The 14,796-nt window shown below is 46.9% G+C and overlaps 2 protein-coding genes across 2 annotated transcripts; one reads left to right on the top strand and one right to left on the bottom strand.

Moving 5' to 3' along the window:
• Nucleotides 1–973: 973 nt before the first annotated feature.
• Nucleotides 974–2,293, top strand: LOC121981857 (demethylmenaquinone methyltransferase-like). Its single transcript, XM_042534608.1, has one exon. The coding sequence runs from the start codon at nucleotides 1,394–1,396 to the stop codon at nucleotides 2,180–2,182; it is 789 nt and encodes a 262-aa protein (XP_042390542.1). The 5' UTR covers nucleotides 974–1,393; the 3' UTR covers nucleotides 2,183–2,293.
• Nucleotides 2,294–2,894: 601 nt separating this feature from the next.
• Nucleotides 2,895–5,641, bottom strand: LOC121981856 (epoxide hydrolase A-like). Its single transcript, XM_042534607.1, has 4 exons — nucleotides 5,218–5,641; nucleotides 4,956–5,138; nucleotides 3,393–3,634; nucleotides 2,895–3,271 (listed from the first exon to the last, which is right to left on the bottom strand). Exons 1-4 carry the CDS (start codon nucleotides 5,497–5,499, stop codon nucleotides 3,025–3,027), a joined length of 954 nt encoding a protein of 317 aa, XP_042390541.1. The 5' UTR covers nucleotides 5,500–5,641; the 3' UTR covers nucleotides 2,895–3,024.
• Nucleotides 5,642–14,796: the final 9,155 nt, after the last annotated feature.

The raw sequence follows: 14,796 nt of genomic DNA, 5'->3' as shown, positions 1-14,796 counted from the left end.
CGAATTACACATATTTATTTCGAATGGTCCGCTCACATTATCAATTCCGAGAGAAAAAAGATTTAAAATTTTACTACTATCCTTGAAATAAAAACTTCAAATCTCACATCCACCATGATTCAAATTTTTTTTTTTCAACTTTTTTTGTCATTTTACAAACCTCTAAACAATCTTAAAGATGCCCTAATTTTAAAAGAAAAACAACTTAAAAATTTTACTACTAGTCTTAAAATAAAAACCTCAAATTTCACCTCTGCATTCAAACTTTTTTTTTTTTAATTTCATAATTTTTTCAAAAAAAAAAATGCTATCCCCGCTTATAGTTGATAGAGACCAATAATTGTCATTTTAGAATAGGGTTCACATAGTCAAACTTTTCCATCGTTGTTAGTCCGATACCCATGGGGCCCATCAGCACGTAGGTAGAGTGAGATTCCCAGTGGCACTCTGACTCATCCATTCAAGGAACAGCCGCTCGGTTGGATTCCCTTTGCAATTTGATACTCGAGCTTCTAACTTAGCTTGAACAGTTGAACTCATCTATTCAGATTGAACGTTGTTGGCGGACCCTCCGTATTTTGAACCTTGACCTGCATTACGATCAAGTAACTAAAACCAATGACAAACAGTTTGAGATTTTGAAAATCTTTTATTTTATCCGAACTCTCAAATTTCTACGCACTTTGCTTTTACTGTCCGATCACATTCAGTAAGAGCATCCTCAATTCATCATTGACGGTGGAGGTCGATCAGTATGTGTCCAGCTGCAGGAAGTTATATTATCGGCATCCAATGAGATGACAGATTTTGGACGTATCGCTACCCTTATAATTAAAACCTATGGTCCCTTGTTAAGTTGGTATGAACTCAGCCATACACAAGCTAAAGGTTAGGTAGGAGGAACCCGAACTTGCAATGCTTCATCGATGGTGGCCCAATCGAGATATTTATTCGCGGTCCCTGATTAAGTTGGTTGAGCGTAGTGAATTATGAACAGAGAAAAGGGCGGGTTACTTAATGGAGAGAAAGGGACAGAGAGTCGTCTTGTGTACGAAGGAATTCATGCACACAAAAGCTCGTTTCCCCTCAAAAACGAAGGAACAGAGGTGAAAGAATGAAGAATGTCCAAATTAGACCGTCAAACTCGGCCTCAACTTTCCTATCCTCTCTCTTTAGATTTGCGGAGGGGGGTTTTTTTTTTCCGAGAAAAAGAAGCGCACCAGATGGAGTCCACAAGCACTTGCGATATGAAGACGCGGCTAGCTTTTGACTTGCGCGACTTCGGCTGCCGAACTTTTGAAGGAATTGGCATTTAAGATTGGACGGGCTGTTGCACCTTTCCCAGAGTCGTCAGTAACCACCAGAATGGATCTGTGACTGATCAAATTGCGGAATGGAGAAGCTTGGGAGCTCAGATTCCAGGCAGAATCACACCGCCGACGAGTGGCAGACGGTGGCGCACCTGGCCTTCCACGCCGTGCTCTTGTCCGCGGTTGCTCTGCTATTCCTGCTCCACTTCCCGTCTTCCCTCACCCTCCGCCTCCTCGGCGCTCTCTCTGGCTCCCTCGCCGCACTCGCCGCGCTCTGCCTCCTCCGCTCCGCCGCCGCGGCCGTCCGTTCCTCCCTGGCCGAGCGGACCGCCCGGCGGATGGTGGCCGCCGTCCCGGACTGGTCGGCGGTGCGCACCGCTCTCGACGTCGGGTGCGGCGCCAGCGGGGGCACGCTCCTCAGCGCCGTGGCGAGGCAGATGAAGAAGGAGGGCTCCGGGGGGCGGGTGGTGGGGGTGGACCGGCGGCGGGAGACGGCGGTGGCGGTGCTGCGGCGGGCGGGGGACGAGGGGGTGCGGGAGCACGTGACGTGCCGGGAGGGGGACGCCCGGAGGCTGCCTTTTGCCGACGGGTACTTCGACCTGGTGGTGTCGGCGAGCAGGCTGAAGAAGGCGGAGGAAGGGGTGGCGCTGGCGGAGCTGGTGCGGGTGCTGAAGCCCGGCGGGGTCGGAGTGGTGTGGGGTCTGTTGCGGGGGCCCTGGTACGCGCAGCGGCTGCGGGACATGCGGATGGAGGACATCCGCCTCGCCGACGCCGGCCTACGGCGAAGCCACATCGTCTCGTTCCATAAGCCCATGCAGATCTTGGAACAGGACCAGTTCAACTCGCCGGCTGCGGCCGTCGACATCTGCTGATCCATGGATCGTCCTCCACTTCACGCAGTCCCTCGAAAGTGTAAACCCTCGAAAGTGTAAATGTCACAAACTGGCGAATGTAATTTCAAAGAAGTGAAAGTTCCCAGGACAGTTTAAGGGGGTGCTTGGTCCCTAGAGGGGAATGGGAATATGAAAGAGTATGATAGAAGTCAAGAATGGGAATGGAAAGGTTTCCATACCCCCCAAAATGGTATGTAATGGCTCATTCCCATGTTTGGAGGAATGAACCCATGGGACCCACCATTAATTACCCAAACCAAGCACCAATATTTCATTCCTTTCCCATTCCCCATTTCCCATACCATCCAACCAAGCACCCCCTAAAATTTCCCCTAGTTTTGATCCTTCTGTCGAAGGGTATCGTATAGCAAAAGTAGCTGGACTGATATAATATTCGACTGCGCAAGGGCCTCAGGTGAGGAGTAAAACAGGTGAAATTCACCATCCCAGAGGCTCCACGTGATCGGTTTATGAGAAGATAAATTGAGAAACATTATCTAAAATCAACTCTGCCCATCGGCCATTGTAGTAAGTTCTGTCCTGCAATAGTCAACTCAACTATACTTGACTATACCTCGGACTTAGATGTCTCAGCCACGCTGAATCAGATTCTATTAAGGGTTACTAAGGATAAAAGCAATTGAATAGTTTTGCATAGAACAATCTACCAGCAACCAAAGACATATTCGCATGTTACTAATTTTCATGAAAGTTATGGTATATGTCCAATTGTCCATAAGCTATTAATATCAACATTGGATAGATATCCCAGCATTATCCTCTAATCTGGATCTTATACAACATCTAATAGGAGTGAACTTTTAAAACTTGCTAATGAAATCATATATGAGGTCAGATATGTCATGGGGCTTCTCCTGGTTGATGAAGTGCCCAACCCCTTCCAACACCACGATGTCTTCGAGCAACGGAACAGCATTTTTGAATCCACCTTTGTGTATGTAGTCTTGGATGCCTGGAGAATGATATGCTAGGTCAAGATCACCCACAATGAATTTGGTAGGCACATTTACTTGGACCCCAACCCAAGGTGCAGTCAGTTCCCAACTCCTGCATTTTAATAAACGTAGAAATTATCAAATAATAAAAAAAAAATTAACCCCAATCTGCAAATTTTGTTGATGGGTACAAGCCACCACTGTTTTGGGTAAAACTATCTAAAGAAACTTACAAGTTCATGCACCGATAATAGTTCAATCCTCCGGTAAATCCTGACTTTTCGAATTTACTAGCGAAGTAGTTTATATCTTCTTCTGTGAGCCATGAAGGCAAGCTGATTGGGGTTTCAAGGGAACCTTCAAATCCTTTCTCCTTAGGTACCATTATGGCTGCCGGACTGCGGTAGGTCAAGAACTTTTTCAGAATCGTGGCAGTACCAATCTGCGCAAATTCAGCCTCTATTGTTCCATGTTCCTAAACAATTCATAGGGTCATGATGTCACAAAAGGTATTCATGAAAAAGACTAATTCATGTTTTTGCTATATGAAAAATTAAGAAATAGCATTATCATTCTTCTGAGAATAGTCATATTGCCATGTATCTCGACCGCAGATTAATGAGATGGTATTTGACAAAACAATAGCTTACTAAAACTTATGTACAAGAGATGATTCCCAAACAACCATATGCAGCAGCAACTGGGATGGATTTGGAAGCTAAGCCACCGCTGACTTTTTTTTGCAATTGATTATGACATAATTGTCCCACCACGAACTCAATGGATGCACAACCAGAAGACACAGAACCAACTAGACCATATGTTTTATGCTTGTTCACTGCATATCTGAGAGCAATGTTGCTCATGGGGTTTTCTAATGTTTGAAATGGTTTACAAGGTTTGCATGTAACTAGTGATATAGTAATGCATAGAGCTTGACGGAAGAATAAGATCCATATAGCTGGTCTAAATATAATTGAGATAGGATGTCTTATCGCAAGATTGGTTGCATCTTTTTTCTCAATTGAATATATTACACACCAAGCAATTGTCACGTCATTTATTTGTGGGTAGGTTAGTTGACATTGTGCAAAGTTGAACATGAACTCACAAAGAGGAAAGTTGCACACCAAGAAGCAAAAAAATAAATAAATAAATAAAGGAAAACACCTATTTTATCAACTATTGAAGCTATACAAAATTGTTCGCAAATATTAGTTTTTTTAATATACATTTTGATTAACTGCATATCCACCATCTTGACATTCTCATCTCCACTTCCTTAATTGTTTTTGAGTGTTGTTTACTAATACATAAAAGATTGTACCAATCTTATAATAATCCTTGTTACCTAAAGGACATGAAAATCACACAAAACTCTAGAAGCTCTCTCCATTTAAACCATCTATGTCTTATACTATTAATGATGTCTTCACCAATATGTTCTTGTTGTTGAGTAATAGTTCCAAAATATTTAAAGTTCTTTGGTTCATCCATCTTCATCACTCTCATATCTGAACAATCACATATCCTATAAACCAGGGCAGAAAGTTCAACATTGCTAAGGAGACCAGATTCAGGTAAATTATTTTATATCCTATCATCTCATCGACTCTTCCACGAAATTATTGTATGTGCATGCAATTTTTATTTTATTTTCCTACTAAAATTATTACCACTAATTGTTAACGCGTCAACAATTTCATCAAGCACCTAGTGGTGTATTCAACAATTATTGGGAACCTCTCAATTAATCATCAATCATAGATTAGCAGCTCAATTCACTAAATAGCTACCTGGAATCGACAAATGTAGAGATCCTCCCCAAAAATACCTCTGATCGCATCGACTGTCCTCTGTTTGGGATCGCGCAGGCTGTAGACCACGCTGAGGTTCACCAGCGCCTTCACCTTTTCCGGCCGCAATACGCACAACCACCAGGCGACATTCGCACCCCAGTCGTGCCCCACCACGAACACCTGCACATAAGCGCCGACCAGTCTTCACCATCATGCATAGTTCCTATACATCGGAAAGATTTTTCGGAAAGCGAAATACTTGGTCCTGGGCGAGGGCGTCGATGAGCGCGACTATGTCGCCGACGATGTGGAGGACGGTGTAGGCGGAGGTGGAAGAAGGGGCGTCGGTGTCTCCGTAGCCGCGGAGATCGGGGGCGATGGCGCGATATCCGCGTGCTGCGAGGGAGATGATCTGGTGGCGCCAGGAGTACCAAAGCTCGGGGAAGCCGTGGAGGAGGATGACGACGGGACCTTCTCCCTTCTCGGCGATGTGCATCTCGATGCCGTTCACCTGGAGCGTCCGGTGGCCTATCCCTTCCATCGCCGACGCCGCCTCTCTCTCTCGCTCGTTTTTTTTTTTTTTTTTTCCTTTCTTTCTTGTTTTTTCCCTAATACGAGGAGGGCTAAAACCAAATGAAAGACATGAACGTTTCTAAATATCCTCTTGGCACATTCGGCTTGCGGAGTAGGATTAAGTTGACTAATACCGAATAGAGTTGTTGGATGATAAACTAAATCGCCGGAACAACCCCTTAGACGGCCAGGAAAATTGGCCGGAACCCGAACTTGGTTGGTGTTCACGTTGACAAACGTGGACATCATCACGTTCCTATTGGTCAACAATACAGAGCAACGTGAGTTGCTTCGCTGCTCACATTCCAATTGGATAGTGACACCAAGCAATGTAAGCAACACAAGTCCATGCAACTCATCCTCAACAGCAACCGGCTGTTCACGTTACACACAACAACATGAACGGCTGCAACTCATCCATAGCAACGTGAATTGCTTGAGTTGCTTGTCCACGCAAACGTGGGCTGTGGGCTGTGGGCTGTGGGCCGTGGGCGGCGGCAGGTCTCTGTTACGCCAAACTCAATAAGCAAACTAAACCCGATCAAATCCTATTAATACACCTCTACATAAAACATTTTTTTTCTTAAAACAATTTTTTAAGAAAAATTCTTAAAAACCCAATTCTTAAAACAGTTTACACAATTTTTTTTGTACTTTGCTCCCATCAAATCCTATTTATACACCTCTATCTAATATCTAATTTGAAGAATAAGTCATCTCCCAAACTTAATAAGGAAAGTAAATCCTATCAAATAATATTAAGATTAATTTTGATTCAAAATTAAATAATTTTGGTTCATAATTAAATTAAATCCTTTTGATTTATTATCAAACCATAATAAATCCATATCATTTACAATAGGCATGATCCATCCGTACTTCTAGTATGCCAAACTCATTCCAATTTTCTCTTCGATTGGTCTAATCAGACTTAATCTCTTTTAATCTAGGAATCCAATTCTCAAATTTATTTTAAGTCTTTTGGATAAACTCGTAATACGTGTGACCCAATAAGTTCTCGGTTAAGTTGGTTGTCCATAATTAGCCATTAATTATAGATTGATCATAAATGTGGCACCTAGTAGTATATCATGATCTTCAATTGACTGAAAAATCAAACAGCTGATTCCATAATCACTTTTGAACCTTTTAGCAACTACATTTAGTCGTGCCTCGTTCTTTTTACTCATCTTATACCCACTTAGTTCAGAATATAATCTATGTGTCAGTCCTCATTAAGATGACTATGTCACACATAGCCTAAATAATACTTTTTCATCTTACGGATTCAAATTACTCGTACATATATCCAAGAGTATAATGTCTTAATATGTAATGTTTTAGTCAAAGACTTTGAGTAACAATCCTGATAAATAGTCATAGAGTACACATCTCCTCGCAAGGAGTGGTGAATTCTTTATGGATTATCCAACCACCTTCGAATATTTCGATTTATACCCAATTATCCCAGGTCCACAACTCTATGGAGATGTTCATTAGTTGTATCAAATCACAAGTTCTCTCATGTTATGAATCGCATTGTGAATATTCAATAAATGAGTTTAAGATTCAATTATACATATAGGAAATATGCACTCAAATAGTGAATTTCATTTATCTAATAAAAGATACAATATCTAAGGTGATTGCCTTAGGACACCTCTTAAATATAATAAGAGTCGCTACCATAGGACAAGGGTTCGGATCTCAGTAAAGTTGAGAAAAAAATGTTGGGGTTGCAAGGTTGTAAACATAGTCCCACATTGAAAATATATAGGAAAGATCATGGATTTATAAGAGAAAGATATCTCCATTGGTATGAGACCTTTTGGGTAGAGCCCAAGAGCAAAACCATGAGGGCTTAGGCCCAAAGTGGATAATATCATGCTATTGTGGAGATATCTAAATTCTTTTCGATCCAACAATTGGTATCAGAGCCTGGACTGCCAGAAGGACTAACCACCGACTGTGCACAAGAGCCATGGTCCAATCGACCATGTGGGTGGAATATTGACCTCGAACAAAGAAGTGGGGGCTCCCGTGTCCGGATCAAGAGAACCAGACACTAGGCAGGAAGTCCTAGTAGGTCGGGTTGACTGAGGGGCAAGAAGTCCTAGTTGCGGCTAGGCAAGGAAGTCCTAATAGGTCGGGTGGGCCGAGGGGCAGGAAGTCCTAGTGGGTTGAAGATCAGACGTTAGGGAGCTTGTGGTCCTTTGTTTGAAGGGGGGGGATTGTTGGGGTTGCAAGGTTGCAAACATAGTCCCATATTAAAAATACATGGGAAAGATCATGGATTTATAAGAGAAAGATATCTCTATTGGTATGAGACCTTTTGGGTAGAGCCCAAGAGCAAAACCATGAGGGCTTAGGCCTAAAGTGGACAATATCATGTCATTGTGGAGATATCTAAATTCTTTTCGATCCAACAAAAAAAGCCCTCCCTACACTAGCCAACTATGGCTTCCCGATTTATCTCCTCATATATGATGGTGAGACTAGCGGATTCCAACTTATGTTACCATTGATCTTTGGCACATTCCGTTTATATTGACATTGATTTTGGATTTGCTAAATCAAATAGATTATACAAAGTACTTTTATGTGATGAGCTTTTCTTGAGCATGCTCTCTCCATGATATCACTATTGGAACATCTCCAACAAGGTTGTCATTGTCCTAAAGTTGTGCCCAATGTATAGTTAACTTTGAGCTCTGTCCCATAGAGGTTAATGATGAAACACAGGAAGAAAAGGTGGTCAGTTGTCTCGTCCGCCCTCTGGCACAGTAGACAGGTTTTGCAGTCTACATACAACAATCTATCCTTAGTGTACACTTTGCCATTTATGAGCTGTCACATGATGAACTGGTGCTTCGACATAATGTAAGACTTCCATACAACTGTTGCCCACGCCTTCATGCTACTTCGTGGCTTGAAGAAGTCATATGCAGCAGCTTTACAACGCAATTTTGGATCAAACCATGAACTCAGCATTACCGCAGCCTGAATAGCAGAAATAGCCCCCTTGTTGGACTGTCAAGGCTGTTACTATTTGGAGAAAAAAGAGTTATTTGACTTAGACCCATTTTCTTGGAGGGTCCATACTTTTGGAAAAAAAAATTCAATTATAGTGTAAATTGGTTTAATATAATCCTTCACACTCCAATCTTTCTCGTAAACCGATTGAGACCCTTTTTTTTCTTTTCTTCCCCCTTTTCAATTCTTAAAAAGTGATGAAAGAAGTTATGCTAATAGAATCATTTTCCAGTAGCTAGAAGGTTTGAATTTTGCTTGGTGTGGTAATTTGATACAAGTTGTTGCATGCTATCAAAACAGTGAGAAAATTTCTTCAATATGAAGATATGGATATTGATATTGCTATCAAATGTTTATAAAGAATTATTTTATTTCTAGAAGAATTTAGAAAAGATGGTAATCCGGCGGTGAGGACGGGGGACCCCCATTGAGGGGAGCCAATGACACGTAGAGGTCAAAAGTCAAAAGAGTCAGCATGAGGTCCGACCGATCGGAGAAGGGTTGGGTCGACCGGCCGAACGGGTCCGAGCGGAATCAAAGACAACCCGACGGGGAGTCGAGTTTCCGACGCTCATGGTGAAAAGGGTCACCAGGCCGAGCGGGTAGTCCGCTCGGCCGAGGCATAGAGCAACACGGCAGGAACAATGTCAGCCAAGCACGTGACTGGGAATCTCCACGGTCGGGCCAACACCTACGCCAGGTTGGAAGTGATGTGCCTGTCAAGCAGCTGGACGCTCAGCGCGGGGAAAAAGGAGACAAGGACAAGGGGACATTGGGGAACATCTTCTGACAACAGACATGTTCGACGACCAAGCCATACACAGAATTTTAAGATGGAAGGTTTTGCCGTCCCATCAGAGAGGTGCTCGGACTGTAGCAGTATGGTGTCAGACATGCTCCTCTGGTAAGCCCATACTAAGGTATGGTAAATGACACATGTACGCTTCGGTAGGTGTGCATAAGCCTCCCCACAGCTCTATATAAGAGCCCTCAGACTTCGCCGGAGAGACGTGATCCCTGATCTTTGGAGCCACTTCATCGTTATCCTCTTGCCTAACTTGAGCGTCGGAGGGTCGTCGCCGGGAACCCCTTCCCGGCTCGACTTCCTTGCAGGTTCGTCGGAGATTCGTTCAGCCAGTCGAAGACAACGGAGAGCACCACGTCCCAGTGTCCATCGACTCAGCGCTCGGACATGATCAAATTGGCGTCGTCTGTGGGAAGACCCTCCTGCCGGAAGACCGTCGAGCTCCGACGTTAAATATCGAGAGTCGGACCGGCGACTATAAACCCTCCGGCCGGAAGACCGTCGAGCTCCGACGTTAAATATCGAGAGTCGGACCGGTGACTATAAACCCTCCGGCCGAAAGACCGTCGAGCTCCGACGTTAAATATCGAGAGTCGGACCGGCGACTATAAACCCTCCGGCCGGAAGACCGTCGATCTCCGATGTTAAATATCGAGAGTCGGACCGGCGACTATAAACCCTCCGGCCGGAAGACCATCGAGCTCCGACGTTAAATATCGAGAGTCGGACTGGCGACTATAAACCCTTCGGCCGGAAGACCGTCGAGCTTCGACGTTAAATATCGAGAGTCGGACCGGCGACTATAAACCCTCCAGCCGAAAGACCGTCGAGCTCCGACGTTAAATATCGAGAGTCGGACCGGCGACTATAAACCCCTCGGCCGGAACGAAAGACGCTTGAAGAGAAGCGGCAAGGAAAAGTAGTGACAAGTCATATGCCACCTACGCCCGCTCGGGAGGCCTAGTTGGCCGAGTTGTGTATCATAGGCCCCGACCAATCGCCCACAAGCATGCAAAGTAAAAACGAAGTTGCACAACACAGATAAATTTTTCATTGAAATTAGAGGAATCAAGGCCGAGCAGCCGAATTACAAAAAGGGAAGTTTTTGGCCGAATGGCCGAATTACATAAAGACTTCTATTCCAGAAAATCATAAAGGTCCTTAGGGATGGTGCTAAGGAGCGCCGCATAGTCTTGGGCCGGGATGCTGGCGGAGTCAGGGAGCTGACCCTTGGACTTCAGATAGTCTGTCGTGGCAGTGATGGCAAGCTCAAAGGCAGTATACATCCGCTCGCACACTTTTTTTGAAAATTCGGTCGAGCGGATGTGCTTTAGCCTCAGGGCTGCGACTCGGCCGGGCTCAGCCTCCTGGTACTCCTTGAAGGTAGCTTGGGAAGCTTCAAGAGCCTCCTGTAATTTCTTCAGCTCGTCCTTATATTTGATGGCTTCATCCGAGTGGCTCGCCTTCTCGCCATCCAGCTGCTCCATCAGCTCTTTGACCCGTTGCTCCAGGCCCCGCGCCTCGATATTTTTCTTCTCCAGATCGGCGATGGCCGTCTTTTGCCGATCGGTGGCTAGGCTTACTTTCCGGTCAAGTGACTTGACCAGTCGTTCGAGTTCAGCCATAGTATGGGCCTGGGCGGCCATCTTCTTTTGCTCAGCCGCCAACAGATCTTGGGTCTTCTTAAGCTCTTTCTGCAGCTCGGCGTATGAAGGACCCTGGGAGGGCGCACCGCCCAAACTCCTTAGCCTCTTTAACTCTTCGTCCACCATGGCCAGACGATTGGAGACAGCGATCTCCTCTACCCATCTCTGATATAAATAAAATCATTAATAGCCGATCGGAGAAAGCGCGTAGAAGACTCCAAAAAAAACATAGTTACCCCAATGGCCTGCTGCATATGACTGTTGGCCAGATTGCCGAGTGGAATCATCGCGACACGTGCCCGAGCGTCGGCCCACATCTCGACTAGGGGCCCCTTCATGGTGATCATGTGCTCAGGCGCGGTTGGCCGGTCGGACTCGGGCATCAACTCTTCGGTGGGGAAATGCAGGATGACCCTGATGGTACGGCGCCGACCGGGAGTCGTCTGAGTGGAAGCTGGGGAAGGATCAGAGGCCGGTGCAGAAAACTGGGACAAAATGGCCGAGCGTTGGACTCGGCGGGGAGAGGGCGGAAGGGCGCTGACAGGTATGGCCTCGAGGGGGTCCGCGGACGCGTCCAGTTGGGATGGGGTCCGATCGGACGAGATCGCCTCAACCGCTGGGGCTTTGCCGCGAGAATCGGCGGTGGTCCGTTCGGACGGCTGGACCGCGGAAGTGGCCGATCGAAGTGGTGTCTCCGTTCGGCGCCTCTTTTGTCGGAGAGGGCGCTCTTCCTCCTGAGCGGAGCCTTCCTCCTGGACGGTTGGTCCCTCGGGTGGCGCCTCCACTGACCCGGGGAGAGGCTTGAGCGGCCGACTCCTCGTGGGTCGCGCTCTCCCCTTCGTGTGAGCCGACCGGCTCAATGCCAAGCAACTCCATCTCCTTGGCAGCTGCGGCCTCGAGCGCCGCCGCTTTCCTCTTCAAAATCCCGGCCATCACGGACTCCATGACAATGTCGGCTGCAAAGGAAAAAGGAGAAAATCAGTTAGCAATCAAAGCGAATGCACAAGTAAAATTCTTACCGAAGCTGCTCGGGAGGGGAGTCCGGATCGGACTCAGGCCAAATATGTACATCACCCCTTCAGGTAAGAACTTGTTGATGTCGAACTTCAGACCGGCTAGCATGTTGGCAGCGTGAAGATAGTCCGGTCGGGTCTTGAACCTCTTTAGCTCAGGGGAGGTTGGCGGTCCGACCTGCCACTGGGTTCGGAAAGGGGCCCGTTCGGGAAGACGAAGATAGAAGTAGTACTCTTTCCAATGTTTATTGGAAGAGGGCAGTTTATTAAAGAAGACTAAACCAAGCCGAGCCTGGAACATGTAAATACCCAGCTCGGACTGTTTAGGATAATAAAAATAGTAAAAGACCTCTGGTCGGAGGGGAATGTTGTGGATTCTGAACAAGACAACAACGCCACATAGAAGGCGGAAGGTGTTAGGGACTAAGCTTCCGAGCGGAATAACGAAAAAATTACAGACTTCTACGATAAAGGGATGGAGTGGAAAGCGCATACCGGCTATGAACTGGTCGCGGAAAAAACAGATAGCTCCGCGCGACGGTTTGTGTGACCGAGCGGAAGGGGAGGGTAAGATAAGTTCACAGTCAGAGGGGATGTCAAAATTGTCCATCAGAATCTCGGCGTTGCTCCGATCGAAGCGCGACTCCATGGTGGTATACCACGGGCCGAGGGCTGGGTCTTGAGGTTGAGAAGAGCTGGCCATAAGCCGAGCGGGAAAAGGAGCAAGAGATGGACGAAAGGGCAAAAAGCTTAAGAGAGGGGAACGAATCGTAACCAGGAGACGAGAATGCGAAGAGAAGAAGAAAGCACGAGGAAAAACAAGAAATGAAAAGAAGATGGCAGAAGGACCTTACGGAAGTAGACGAAGATCGAAGGAAGAATGCGAGAGGTCGCCAGAAGAAGCAGCAGCAGGATCACTGGAGCAGGAACGACAGGGAAAACTTCTGGGCACGCGAAAGCAGGAATGCGGCGGAGGAAGAAGGCAAAAGCTTTATAGGGTTGGGCCCGAACGGCCTTAGCCGTCGGATGCAGGTCGCAAAAACCAAGGACTCTATTGGGCCGTCCATTTCAAACCGCCTCGGTCTCGTCACCCGCGACGCCGCCGCCTTACGATGACGGCAGCAGTGCCATGTGGCATTCGACCACTGGAGTGCATTTAATGAGCGCCTTCACAAGGTACAGAGCGCATGCCCGGCCTTAATGTCGAAGATTAGCGCAAATTTCGAAGAGATCCGAGGAATGTTGGCGTTGACTGACGCCATAGCTACCCCCGTGGGGGTCGAGCGGAGGATAGTTTCACAGAGACGTCGCTCGACGTAACTGGCGGTCCAGTCAGTCGGACTAATCGCCTCCTTCGACTAGACTTGAAGGGGAGGCGAGTGATCCGGTGGTGAGGACGGGGGACCCCCTTTGAGGGGAGCCAATGACACTTAGAGGTCAAAAGTCAAAAGGGTCAGCATGAGGTCCGGCCGATCGGAGAAGGGTTGGGTCGACCGGCCGAACGGGTCCGAGCGGAATCAAAGACAACCCGACGGGGAGTCAAGTTTCCGACGCTCGTGGTGAAAAGGGTCGCCGGGCCGAGCGGGTAGTCCACTCGGCCGAGGCATAGAGCAACACGGGCAGGAACAATGTCAGCCGAGCACGCGACCGGGAATCTCCCCGGTCGGGCCAACACCTACTCCAGGTCGGAAGTGATGTGCCTGTCGAGCGGCTGGACGCTCAGCGCGGGGAAAAATGAGACAAGGACAAGGGGACATTGGGGAACATCTTCTGACAACAGGCATGTTCGACGACCAAGCCATACGCAGAATCCTATGACGGAAGGTTCTGCCGTCCCATCAGAGAGGTGCTCGGACTGTAGCAGTATGGTGTCAGACATGCTCCTCTGGTAAGCCCATACTAAGGTATGGTAAAGGACACGTGTACGCCTCGGTAGGTGTGCATAAGCCTCCCCTCAACTCTATATAAGAGCCCTCAGACTTCGCCGGAGAGACGCGATCCCTGATCTTTGGAGCCACTTCATCGTTTTCCTCTTGCCTGACTTGAGCGTCGGAGGGTCGTCGCCGGGAACCCCTTCCCGGCTCGACTTCCTTGCAGGTTCGCTGGAGATTTGTTCAGCCAGTTGAAGACAGCGGAGAGCACCACGTCCCCAGCGTCCATCGACTCAGCGCTCGGACAGGATCAGATGGTTATGATAATTGTAAGTACCACAGGATAGTTTTGATGTGGTCAACTAAATTTAGTTAGGTCCTGTTGTATTTGATCCTTGTATCTAAGTGTGCAGAAGCTTAGGAATACAAGAAGTTGAGCGAAAGACGCAGCTAGTGAGAATGATGGCATGGGAAGGGAGTCGACGGGCTTAGTGCATCCGAAGAATGAAGTACTACGGAAGAGTACACCGGCGGACGAGAAGGATGTGCGCGACAGTTCGAGAGATGAGAAGTCAGGGAAGAAGGCTGCTCGAGGAGAAGGCTGAAAGATGGGTCCGGGTGAGTACATTTCCGGATGGACGATATCACCTAGATGATTGGAGCAACGGAAGAGCAAATGAGGAGCTTGTTGGTTGCTACTCGGAATATCGTACCAGTTCCCCGTACAAAAATTTTGTACAAGTCCCGAACCTTTCCTAACAACTTATTATGTTCTTTAGAAATTAAATTTGGAATCGCAAACAGAACTTAACATTATTGATTCCAAATTCAACTTATCTGTTCTTAGAGGTTTAGACTTGGATCGCAAACGATGCTTAACATTATTAATCCAAATCC

The sequence above is a fragment of the Zingiber officinale genome, chromosome 5A, assembly GCF_018446385.1.
Source record: "Zingiber officinale cultivar Zhangliang chromosome 5A, Zo_v1.1, whole genome shotgun sequence".
Lineage (NCBI taxonomy): Eukaryota > Viridiplantae > Streptophyta > Magnoliopsida > Zingiberales > Zingiberaceae > Zingiber > Zingiber officinale.
This window is presented reverse-complemented; position numbering and strand designations above follow the sequence as displayed.

What these genes read in the sequence shown, in the direction of transcription:
- LOC121981857 (XM_042534608.1), top strand. Translation starts at nt 1,394, where the DNA reads ATGGAGAAGCTTGGGAGCTCAGATTCCAGGCAGAATCACACCGCCGAC.
- LOC121981856 (XM_042534607.1), bottom strand. Translation starts at nt 5,499, where the DNA reads ATGGAAGGGATAGGCCACCGGACGCTCCAGGTGAACGGCATCGAGATG. An exon ending in ACGCCCTCGCCCAGGACCAA is followed by an intron (nt 5,139 to 5,217) that starts GTATTTCGCTTT and finishes GCTTATGTGCAG; the next exon opens with GTGTTCGTGGTGGGGCACGA. An exon ending in TCTACATTTGTCGATTCCAG is followed by an intron (nt 3,635 to 4,955) that starts GTAGCTATTTAG and finishes TGAATTGTTTAG; the next exon opens with GAACATGGAACAATAGAGGC.